Source organism: Rattus norvegicus, chromosome 8 (assembly GCF_036323735.1).
Source record: "Rattus norvegicus strain BN/NHsdMcwi chromosome 8, GRCr8, whole genome shotgun sequence".
Taxonomy (NCBI): Eukaryota; Metazoa; Chordata; class Mammalia; order Rodentia; family Muridae; genus Rattus; species Rattus norvegicus.
In genome coordinates this window covers 85980880-85993824 of record NC_086026.1, presented here as the reverse complement: position 1 = coordinate 85993824, position 12945 = coordinate 85980880, and the positions used below count along the sequence as shown (strand labels likewise).

The 12945-nt window shown below is 40.8% G+C and overlaps 1 protein-coding gene across 2 annotated transcripts in view; it reads left to right on the top strand.

The window, feature by feature from the left end:
- Nucleotides 1-7419: 7419 nt before the first annotated feature.
- Hcrtr2 (hypocretin receptor 2) overlaps nucleotides 7420-12945 on the top strand; it is a 116127-nt gene continuing 110601 nt past the window's right edge. For both annotated transcript variants that reach the window (NM_013074.2, NM_001393819.1), the window contains exon 1: nucleotides 7420-7761. In NM_013074.2, the coding sequence (NP_037206.1) occupies nucleotides 7539-7761 (223 nt within the window). In that variant the 5' untranslated portion in view covers nucleotides 7420-7538. The remainder of the gene's footprint in view (nucleotides 7762-12945) is intronic.

The following is a 12945-nucleotide window of genomic DNA, read 5'->3' as shown; positions in this document are numbered from 1 at the left end:
GTTTTGATCCAACCACACAACACATACAAAAAAACGGATCCAGAAGAGGTCAACTATCCAAAAACTCTATAAAACTTTTAGAATGAATGATCTGCAATTATTTATGACAATAAAGTAGGCAACGATTTCTAAAATTATGAGAACAAAGCAAACACGCCTTTTAAAAAGTGAATTAATTATACATCAAGTGATACTATAAAGAGTTCAGAGGGATGAATATACAGTGGGAAAATATTTGAAAATTACATATTTGATAAGGACAATAATTAATTAATGAGTGTCTTGTCTGCATGCGTAGTGCCCATGGAGTCCAGATCTGATCCCCTTCAATTGGAGTTTCAAATGGTTATCAGCCACCATATAGATCCTAGGAATCGAACTCAGATCCCCTGGAAGAGCATCCAGTGATATCGACAGATGGCATCTCTCCAAACACTTAGAATCACCACATAAAATAGAAGTTGTATTACTGTCAGGCAGGGGAGATAATACCATGGGCTGAGTGCTTGCTAGGAAAGCCTAGCGACATGAGTTTGTATCCCCAGCACCAACGGAAGAAGCCAGATATAGTGACACATGCCTGCAATTCTAGTACTCTGGGACTGAGATGGGTGATCCTGGGGACTTCCTGGAAAGCCAGGCAGTCAAGATTATAGTTCCATGTACAGTGCAAAGGACAGGGGAAGAGCTGGCTCTGCAAAAAGGAAGTGAATTCATAGAAAAGCAAATCAAACAGAACGATTCCCAACTCTATAAACAGAAACAGACATTATCACTTGCCCATTAAGGAATTTCTACAATGCTCACATGAACCAACGTGATATGTGTATATAATTCTGATGAAATATTTATATTTTGAAAAGTAAATTTTTAGATGCATTAAAACTAACACCTGATCAACAAATAACAAGTGGAAAAGACTGCCTCGAAAGCAAGAAATATGAATTAGACAACATCCTTGTTTATAAACCTATAGTGCTATGAAAACTAAATATTTTTGTCCCAGAGAATCCTAGACTGACTTAGTGGAGATATCAAGTTGAAGAATAAAACTCTTTCCCCACATTTCTCCATTAAAACAGGCTAGAAAAATGGCTCAGTGAATAATAGCACTTGCTGATCTTGGAAAGGACTTGGGTTTGATTCTCAGCAACCATATGGAAACTCATAACTGCCTGCAACTCCAGTCCCAAGGGACACCAGGGTATTTTACACATTTGTGTACAGACTTACTTGTGGGCAAAATACCAATGCCATAAATAAAATAAATTAATATTCAAAAATAATATAAAATGTAAGACTATTAAAACATACAAAATTACATGATTTTATAGTTGTATTTGGTAAGAGTAAGAATTTATTATTTTTTCTATAAATATAAGTAATTGTGCAGTAATATTTTGTTTCTATACTATGGAATGAGAACATGTAACAACGGAATATAGCGTGAAATTGGTCCCTACAAATCTGGTCAAGGACTCAAAACTTTTTTGCATCCTACCCTTAAGCAAATGACTCAAGCTTTCTGTATCCCAGTTTCTGTGTAAATTTGAATAATTCACAAACTTTTGTTTATCAGTTACTCTTCTATTTCTGTGATAAGACACCACGAGCAGGAAACTTACAGGGGAGTTTATTGGAGGAGTCCATGAGCATCATTTCGGAGAGCACAGCAGGCAGGCAGGTGTGACACTGGAAGGGTAGCTGAGAGTTTATATCCTGATCCACAAGGGTGAGGTAGAAAAAGCTAACCTGAATGGCATGGGCCTCTGAAACTTTGAAGCCTGTCCTAGTGGTAGACCTTCTCCAAAAAGACTGTATCTCCTAATTCTTCCCAACACCACCAAATCAGTGCTACAAACTGTGTATTCAAATATACTGTGTACACCTCTCAATTTGAGTCACGAAGGTCGATTTTGTGGATATACATAAAGTTGTTGGCACAGCTTTGGCCTATGCAATCATGGATCTCCGTCTGGCACCAGCTGCCTCACACATAGTCAGAAGCAGAATATGGCACACATGCCTCCTCCAGATGGCCTTCTTGGCATCGTTTTGGAGGACTAGATGTCTCTTCTACTTATGAATTTAAACCTTCTTGGGTATATCCATACCTAAACGTCTTTGTTCTACTGAATCGAAATTCTCATATGCGTTTTTCTACAACAAAGCTTGATAAACCAGATAAAACACCCACATCGGCTCAAGCCAGGTTAGAGATGTAGTGAAATATTTATATCAAAATAGTCTACGATGCAGAATAAGAGGCAAAGGGGACCATAGCACCTTCTCAGAGATGAGACAGTATCAAAAGGGTTCAGACGACTTGGTTGCAAAATTCAAAAAGACCATCATGGAAATGAGATGGAAGCTTTCCTTCAAGCTGTGTAGCCTTTGTGATGCCTAAAGTTGCTGTACAAGCTTCTGTGGAAGAAAACCAGTCAGATGTCTTTTCCCTTTTTGGACCTTGCAACTTGCAACAACAATTTGTCAGGCAAATGTGCTTACTGATGTATTAGCGGCAAGAACGTTGAGAAACTAATCTACTGATTTCTTATTACTCAGAGGCCCACTCTATAAGAGTGAGTTAACCTAATGCTGTAGACCTGGTTAAAGGTTGGGGAGGCCAGAGACACTAGTAATAAATCCACTACTTTTATTTCCTAAATGGATCTGTTGTCAAACTGTCTCCACGATATTTATATTAATAACCATAGACTGGCACAGTCTTCAACCTTCACCAAAGAAGCTTCTATCTGCAGCTGAAATTAATATAGGAACTCATAGTGAAAATGCTGAGGACATGTGACTCTTACGTGTTCAGCCATACTTGGGTATATCACCCCCTCCAATACTCAGTGAACATAATGGAAAGAGTGGGAAAAAAGATAAAAGATAAAAATACAAAAGATAGGGAGAAAACTATGAGATGCTGTCTTTTGAACACGACATGATGGTCATGGCACTTACAAACTCACAACAGCCTGCATAGGATTTGCACAAGACTGACATCATAAAAACATTGAGTCAAAGATAGAAGAGGAGTGGATGGGACCCCACTGGACCCAGTGGAGTTGATGGGAACTGAGTGCTGCTGAGAGAAAAGGCATTGTCTTCTGTGATGGGGAGTGGTTCATGCTTCAGTAGATAGCTACAAGTTTTTATTCATATCAATGACCCTAGTTAAATCAAAATGCAAAGGTAAAAATAAAACATGAAATTTGGATAGGAACTGTGTGTGTGTGTGTGCGTGTGTGTGTGTGTGTGTGTGTGTGTGTGTGTGTGTGTGTGTGTGTGTAATGATTAAAAATCTGCTAATGGAAAAGAGGTTAACTCCATAGTTTTGGCTGTGGAGACTAACTGGGGTTGGGTAACAAAACTATATAATAGTCAAAATAGATTAACTTTTTAAAAAAGGAATAGCAGAGAATAGAAAGATAGAGGTAGAGAGAACATGTGTCATAGTAAATTGTGGAAAGTGACCCTCACTATTTATGGCTGAGTCTTCTCTTGTCTCAAGTTATTCTTTTGTAATAGACTCCCAATGTAACAGTTGATCAAGAGCACTGATCTCCTCTTTCGTAGACTCCCAGAACCTAATAACTCTGAACTTTTCAAAGGGATTTAGCTCATGGGTATGTTGTAAGAAAATGTATGCTTGAGAAGCTCTCAGGAATGTCATGCACGCTGTCAGTGACGTCATTGCTGACAGTGGTCAGTCTCATTCCAACAGAGAAGGGAAGCGAACACCCTTCAAGTAGCAAGGAGGCAAACATCTCTTTGCTCCTGTCCTCAAAATCTCATTTCATAGAAACAGAAAAGAGAACAGTGGTTTTAAAGATCGGAAAGGGTAGGGGTAGGAAAGAGAGGGAAGAGTCTGGCTAACATATGTTATGTTTATTTCATTGTGTCTAGACGAATTGGTTTTAAATATACTTACCACAAAGGTGGTGTTAGGGGCTGAAAATGCTAATTATCCAGCTTTGATAGTTACATTTTGTACACATTTATTGAAATACCATCCTGTGCTGCATAAATATGTAGTTACTAGGTGTCTGATAAACAGCTTTAATGCACAGTTACACTCAGAGATGAACCTCAGTCATCTTATCATCTCATGGTAGGAGTCTATACTCAGACTTACACTTTCAAATTTCACTCAACTCTAGTCAGATCCCACAGTCACAGCCTCTTTCCCCACAGCAGAGCTTTGCTGGTGCCTCCCTCCCTTCTGTCTTTCCCAGGCAATCCCTACACTCTTCCCAGTGAAGATTTCAAAGCCCATCTTGATTCCTTTCACCTTTTTGCCTGTGGTTTTCCGATTTCCTCTGCTTGAAATCCTCCCCCTTTAGTGACTGGGTGACCCCCTCTTTGTCCTTAAGGAGTCAGCTGAAGGGATGTTCCAGTAACAAAGCAATCCACCCCCGGGTTTCTCTTGCTGACAAATATATGACCCCATGGTATTGTGTGCCTTTTCCTTTCCTCAGTAATGCAGGGAGTTGAAAAAATCTAAACCTCATTCATCCACCAGAAGATAGACTGATTATTGAGGGTAATCTTACATTTATTTATGGCCTTAATTTCTAGATAAACTACTGGAAAGAGGATAAATTGTCAGAATCATTTATTGAAATCAATTCACAAAGTTATGGTAGGCCTAGAAAAGGAAGACAAAATGACTTCATACTATCAATAAGAAAATAGTAAGTGGCATGGAAAACATTTTCTGATGTCATTAAGAAAGCCACGTAAAACCACTAAGAACTAATCAAAAGCTGGTTTTGTCTGTGATTTATTTTACTCACTGTCACTAATCTTTAATATATTCAAGTTACTAGGAGGTTCAAAGGTGTCTAATAAAGTTATTCAGAATAGTAAAAGATGTATTTCACTTTTGTAAAGAGTATTAATGCAAAAATTTATATCTATAACAAATAATATTTGTGCTAGGAAATCATAAAATGTACAGTTTTAGACCAAAAGCAATACAATAATACATTTAAAAATTTTAACAAGTGGATTTGGATTACTTTCAAAAATAAGACATTGTTTTAAAAAATGTTAACCAGGGGTTGGGGATTTAGCTCAGTGGTAGAGCACTTGCCTGGGAAGCGCAAGGCCCTGGGTTCGGTCCCCAGCTCTGAAAAAAGAACCAAAAAAAAAAAATGTTAACTAATTTAGAGGATGTAATGTAGCAACTTTAAGATCAGAAATAATAGTGTGTCCTGATGCCGTGTATCACCTTCCCTTGTATACAGCAGAAAGATTGCAAAATGCATGGTTACCTGAGAAAACTAGAAAAGGTGTTAGCAGGTATAAAAACTAGGGCCCGGTCAGAAAGGAAGACCGATATATTCATCCTCTCTCCTGGGCTTACAGAAATGGAAAGCATATTATAAGAGGATGTTTCGGTGGAATTTTTACAGCATGAGAGTACCGCAGGCTTTGAGGAAAGCATCTGATAAAGCACGGAGAAGGAGAAATGGAATGTTCGTTCCTAGGCTGGAGATAAATCTAGGCTTGTTACAACCAAAGGCAGACATTGAAGGAATGTCGTAAAGATATTCTCATTTCTCCCCACTGACAACTGTAACACGCAGGCATGATTAATCACAGCAGAAGACTTGAAAGGGGGAAGACAAAGTGTAGATAGGTTAAATGCCCTACAACGACAGCTAATGACAGTGACAGAGAAATAGCAGATGGAGCCCGTGTTTATAGATCCCCAATAGCAAGGAATCTCAAGACACTGACAAGTGTAAATCTAATCAAAGGAGCAACAAGCCTTCACAGTCGAAATGGATAGTGTATGGAGAAGAAGATCAAATATTTATAAGTTACAGAAAGACAACAGCTCTCAATAGGCACCAGATTTGTATGAAGTCCACAGAAGGTCTGCCCCTGCTTCCACAGGAGACAACAGTTCTGGAGGAATGGATGTTTTCTTGAATGGTGACATTAGCATTTAAATAATCTTAAGACACCAACACAATTAAATTTATACGTGAACACAGAATCGTTTCATTAGTTCTTTGAGAATTTTGTACTCATTTTGATCCGTCCACTCCCTCTCCCCACTTTTCTAAGATCAACCTTGCCTTCCTTACTAGTCAACTTTGTGTTCTTGTTACTTTTTATTCCATCAAGGCTAATTTGATCTCAGATATTATTGGATGCAGGGGCCTTCACAGGAGGGTGGGAGATTTAACCAGAGACTATACTCTTAGAAAACAGTCCCCAACTCTCCCAGGAGCTAACAGTTGCCAATAGATCATCAACAAGGACAGATACTTTGTACCCGGCTCCCCTCTGCGGCTGAGGTTTGTTCCAGCTTAGACTTGCACAGGTCCTGAACATGCTGTCACAACCACCGTGAGTTCACATGGGCAGCTTCCCTACTGTGTCCAGAAGACGCTGATTCCTAGCAATCATCTATTACCTCAGACTCTAAGGCTCTTTCAGGTCCCTCTTCCCAAAATGATCCCTGAGCTGTGGCAGGAGGGCTTGTGCTGTGTGTTCCTTTTAGGGCTAAACATCACGTAGCCTCTTATTCCCTGCACCTTGGCTAGTTTTGATTCTCCACGTTAACCATCATCTCCTGCAAACAGAGTCTCCTCTGGTGCGGGTTGAGAGATACATTAATTAATTTATTACTGTAATAAGTCATTAGGAGTCGGTTTAATACTATAGCCACTTAGCGGAATAGTAGGTTCCTCTTAGATTAGTTACATTTGCCCTTGAAAGTGCAAATGCCTATTAAGTACAGCCTTCAATTAAAAATGATCCTCTCCTCATTTTTGATAAGGAGTGGCAGGCGATGCCTTAACAATTCAGCCATTGCCAACTTGGCACATGATAAATACTGCGATGCTATATTAAATATTAAAATATTTGGATGGGATGAATTTCGCATAGACCTGTCTGAGGCTAGAGTGGCTTATGATTACTTTTAGATTTGCATTACAAAGGCAAGTGAAGAAATGGATCTTCTGTTAACCATGCGTTGACCTTCCGGCCACATTCACAGGCTTTTGCATGCCAGTATAGTATGGAAATTGCATGTTAAACAGAAGAAAAGTGGTAGGAGAAGGACACGTGATTCACAAAGAAACAGGTTAAGGTAATTGTCTTTACTCCCCTCCTTTCCAGCCCCACTTTTATTTTCCAGCTTAATCTCTCTGTCCCTCAGCCCTGGGGAAGGCTGTGGACTGCAAGCTAAGTGCTGGAATGAAGAGTGATAGAGCTGGAGCTGAGGTCAAGGAGGATCTCTGCTCCAGAATCATTGCTGCAACCTCCCCTGCCATTTCCCTAGCTCTTCAGCAGCTTCTGGTGCAAATCCCCTGCAAAGACACTGAAGCGGCAGCCCGAAGTTGCCGGGCGCAGGGCTCTGGAGACATTGGCTCAGGAACTTTTCACGTCATTCCCGGCTCCAGAGCCCCTTGTCGCGGCGGCGCAGCCTTTCCCACCGCGAATCCCCGGTGCTCATGGGGCAGGCGGAGACAAGCTTGCAGCACTGAGCCGAACCGGACCAGTCCGTGATGTCCAGCACCAAATTGGAGGATTCCCTCCCTCGTCGCAACTGGTCATCTGCTTCGGAGCTGAATGAAACTCAAGAGCCGTTTTTAAACCCCACAGACTATGACGACGAGGAATTCCTGCGGTACCTGTGGAGGGAATACCTACACCCGAAAGAATATGAGTGGGTCCTGATCGCAGGGTATATCATCGTGTTCGTCGTGGCTCTCATCGGGAACGTCCTGGGTGAGTCTGGTCGCGGGCAGCCCTCCAGAAGGGTTGTCACCTCCCCTCTGCCCAGGCTGCAAGGCTGGGAGACCCCTCCCTTCTCCTGGGGTGCAAACAAAGAGGTCGTTGCTCTTGGGGGAGGTTTCTAATAATTTTTTTTAAGTTTTCTGATTTTACAAACTAGGGGTATCTCTAGAATAATAATTCTGTTTGTCTTCCGAGAAAAGAGAAAAGAGGAAAACTGTTTCTGTTTGAGAACCTAGAATACAGGCGCAAGGAGAGGGACAAGGACCTCCAGGTGGATTTGCTGAGTGTAGGGGAATCTGTAATGCTTTTGTGCAGGCTGGGTGGGTTTACTGGGGAGGGCTTGCACCCGCGGAAACTGATGAAGTCATAAGGCCTTCATGAGCTCTTGTGTCATGTCCTTTAGCAAGGAGGTTTAGGCTCGGGTCAAGAAGTGGTAATGAAGGGGCAGAGTGGAGACAGAGGCAGAGGCTGAGGCAGACAGGAGCGCGCTCAGTCGCAAGAGCAGAATTAAACAGAAGCGGTGCCTGGAGCAGCAAGAGGAAGGAGGAGCATCCTAGAAAAGTACCCCGGAGCTCACTCTCACCACCCATTCAAGCATTCATGCATGCATTCATTCATTCATTCAACCAATGCATACCCCCCGCACAAGTGGTTGTTACCAGTTTCAGAAAATATTTGTACCAACTGATTCTTGTTCTTGTCAGAGTCTGCCTTGGTCTGTGAGAACACAGGTTCTCTTGCTCGCTCATTACCATTCTCCTCATCACAATGTCTGAGGGATCAAGTGAGGGGTAAGGAAACTCTAGGGACCGCGGTGATGGATTCATTAGGACAGAACTGGAATCGCTTTCAAGACAAGGAGCTTCCCCAGTGAGCTACGACTTAAATTGTGAATGGAAGGAGCCTGCACCTTGATGAATGGAGGGCAAGAGGCTTTTCGGATGCAGAGGGCAGTGTGGAGGAAGTCTGTTGGAAATGACAGGAGGAGGCAGGCAGTTCGGAGATGGTGGTAGCTCCCCAATAGAAAGGGGGAGAGGTGAGTGAAACGGAGTAGGCTGGGAAGCTGGACTGTGAGGAACTCACCGGGCTATCACTCACAACCTGGCTTTTCCCTTCTCTTCTTACTCACAGTGTGGATAAGCTGACAGTTCCTGACCGAGAGGGACTCATTAGGGAGAATATTAGTCATGAGACAAGAAATCTCCGAGAACTTTAGCTTGCCCTTTATTATTTTGGGATATTTTACTTCTTTTGATTTGTTTTAAGATTAAAAATAAAGGCAATCTTCTTAGGCTACAATCAAAGTGAAGGGACATGTGAGTGGAGATGATTCAGCCTCTTGCTAGAAGAAGTCTTTTAATCGTCTATCTTCTGGTTCCCACCTTGCCATCTACGGAGTCCCAGGCTATGCACAGAGCACTGAGCACAGAGAGCACAGAAATGAGCACACGCAGCCCTTGCTGCCTGTGGCGCATACTTATTGCTAAGTGAGTGGTAGAAATGGAACAGACACTGAGCCTCTACTCTTGCAAGACCACTTGACACATGCTCTCTTGCTTAAATCTTAAAAAGAACTACACCGAAAGGAAAAAAAAACAATAGCGTATTAGAGGACATGATTCATATATAGCCTCATTTTTTTTCCTGACCTCAGATCCAGAATACTCAAGTGTAATTCTACTCGAGAGCTAGAAAGCTGGTAGGCAATGGACTCTCTGTTCTGGGTTGTCTGCAAAAAGCTTCCTTTTCTCCTCTGCATCTATGCACTCTGCCAGGAAGGTACCACTATGCTTCTCTTCACCAAAAGCAACAACAACAACAACAACAACAACACACGCAACTGTCTGGATAGGATATTTCTGCTGTAAAATTCAAGAAAGGTGTTTTGGGGTTTTTTTTTTTCGGTTTTTTTTTTTTTTTGGTTTGTTTTTGTTTGTTTTTTTGAACAAATAGTTATACACCTTCACTATTTCCTTCCCAGTTTTATTTCAGGCTTAATCTTTGTGAGAAATGTGTTCTTCTTGGATGTTATTCCTGCTTTGTGGCATAGACCTTACGTTGCAGAGTCTTTGCGGCCTTATTACATAGCTCAGACATATAAATTTGCTGGTGGGGGGCAGAGGGAGAGAAACATCACTGAGGCTACTTCATAGTGTCCATGAAGACAGCACTGTCAACAGCTTCAAGCCTTGAAACACTTCCATTCAGCATAAAAGAAAGATTTACCCAAGGAACTCACTCTGTAGACACTGACAGCTATTTCCCCAGGGAGCGAATTACATCTGAATAACATTGAAATCTCCTCTGCGGGAACTGAAGCTCCTACACTACTGACATAGTTCCTGAAAGTTGGAGAGGTTCAGGGTTGACATTTAAACAAATGAGCACTGTCATTGCTTACAGCCTTCTTGATCTCTGATGTCACTGTCAAGCCTACAAAATGGATTAGAACAAGGATTACCTGCATGCTCTGTGGTACAAATAGCTCTACTTAGAGTGTCAGGAGAAGTGACATTACTCCGGAGGCATAAACAAAGGGATAGCACTCACGTGAAGGGAGCATAACACAGTGCAGGCAGCGGGTGTAATTACTGACCCTCAGGTCCATACAACCTGTACACTTTCATGGAACTGACTACTAGAAAAGTATCAGCCCTGTTGAACTTACAAATGCAATGCCATTAGCTAGAAGTCAATTCTCTGACAATGTTCTTTTGCAAAATGATATAGAAGAATACCGTCTAAGCAGAAAAGCCAAGTCTTGATCATTCGGCCTCTCCTTTTTCATCCTGACAATCTCTCGCCGACATTATGTCCCCACTTCATTATAAGGATGCTCCTTGCAGAGATAGAAAGCAGTTTCCTGGAAACAAATGACAAAGTCATTCACAAAAAGGTACAATTACTGTAAATGGGAGTTGATGAGTGTTTGTGTTCCAGCGGAAAGTCATATGCATGTCTAATTATGGAACTTTAAGTCCTAGGAAGCAGTAGGTGGTAAGGTTCTATATCTTTAAGCAAGTCCACTCATCTACATATTTAACTGATATGTTTTGGGCAATATCATATCTATAAAATGGATGTGCATAAGAAGGAAAAGTCTTCAGAACACTAAAATAAATAAATTACTGTAATCTTTGGCCATTATTCCTAGAGAAAAAAAATGGACAGAAAGATGTTTTTATTCATTCAAATATTTAATCCCTACGAAAATGTCCAATTCTCTGTCACATTTATCCCATACTGAATGATATTCTTTCACTTGGGAAATTTCAGATCCCTTCCCTATCATTGCCTCAATATAGAAAGAGCAAAGCATTCCAACAATGAACAGTCACCTAGATATGCTTCCTGCTGTTTGTGTGTCCATCTGAACTCTCCGAGTCTATCCCCTGTTCTAATTATACACTGAAGCTCGTACTAGTTGCCTTATAAAAGTCATATCATAAATAGTATATAAATGCTTTCTCTTGATACAAGGGAGAACATGAAAATAATATCTTTAAAAAATAGTTATTTGTTGTCCCTTTCCTTCCACTGTTGATGTCGGTAGCCATCGTCTGCTGCCATTTCCCATCTTGAACTACGTGGTTCCTTCAGGCCTCTGTTCTCACCCTATTCCTCAACAGAGGGCTTTCCCAAAAAAAAAAATGAGTAAAGTAGAGTTGGCCTCATTACCCTCCCTTTCCATAGCAGATCCATCCACCCATCCCCTTGGTATTTTCTGCTTAACATTGTATTTCTCTTTCTCCATGAACGTTCTTCCTAATTATTTGATTTTCCCTCACAGAATATGCTTGTTGCAGGGTATCTTGTCTGTTTGCTTCTTTGCTTGTTTATTGCAGTTGCTGTTGGTCATTTGGGTCTATCATTAACAGTGTTCTAAGTAATTACTTATAATATGCTGAGCCAATAAAGTTATACTACATTGGCACTTAAGGATTTAACCAGTAAAAGTTAGAGCAAATTCTATTCATGAGATGGTAGACATATATGTAATGTAGTTGTTTTCTACAATCGTTTTATATCCCAAAGTGGCAACTCTACTCCCAGCCTCCCTTGCAGTTAGGTTGATACAATGTTATATTATTATTAGATGAGACCCAGTCCTCATAAGCACGCTTGTGGCATATGTTGGTTAGAAAGAATCACAATACCTTTTCCCAAGTTTACTCTTGTCCTACCATAGAAATTTTAGGGTATGCATGTCAACTTGCCTGAGAATTAAAAGTAGCAAGATAAAGCATATGACGCTTAAGCTAAAAATCAAACACAACAGTTCAGCTTTCTGATTCTTTTCCAGATTTTAGTAGGAGATAATAACTGATACAGTTGAAGAATTTTCAGCATCTAGAATTTAATTATGCTTGAAATTTTCCCATGCTAACACTCAAATTCACCAAGGTCCCACTAGGCTCTTAACATTCAAAACCATCATTGCTGATGGGCTTCCTCTGGTGAAAGGGAAGCCTACTATTGCTTGCTTCAGCATCCTTGAGCTCCCTGCTCAGCTAGGAGTACTAGCTTTGGTAAGTAATGACTTATTAGGATTGATCAGTCAGTAACTTGTGACATATATGATCAATGTGTTTATACCTTTCCTTTTCACACACTAAAGGAAGATGAAGACCGTTTATTGAATATAATAAACCAAGGCCCATTAACTCATATATGTTTAAACACCAACATACAATCAAATTATAATTTAGAAATTAATAAATATTTAGCAAATGAGAAAAATACAATTTTAACCAGTCTGAGAGTTGTAACACAGGAAGTGGCAGCACTAAGTCTCAAATATGGATTTGTCGAGAACCAGTGATCCATGTTCTAGTTCTTCAGACATCCTCTCTATCATCTAAGCTTGACAGGAGAAGCACAAGTGAAGGGAGGGAGCAAGCAATGCTCCGCTGCCCTCTAGACAGTGTGCAGCGCTGTCCTGGCATGTTGTCACACTGTTTCTCTGATAGACTACACTTCCTCCGCTCTGAGAATGAGCTCATTTGATAAGCCAATCAAGGTCAGGATAGGGTTACATTATGAGAGAAAGTTTCAAGGTAAAATAGGTGCTGCCAAAAATGCTTTTGCCTGTTCTGGGGAGCTGACTCACTGCGAAAAATGTTAGATAATTTTGGCTAAGGATTTTTTATGTTATTGAAAGTATTATTGCTAGAC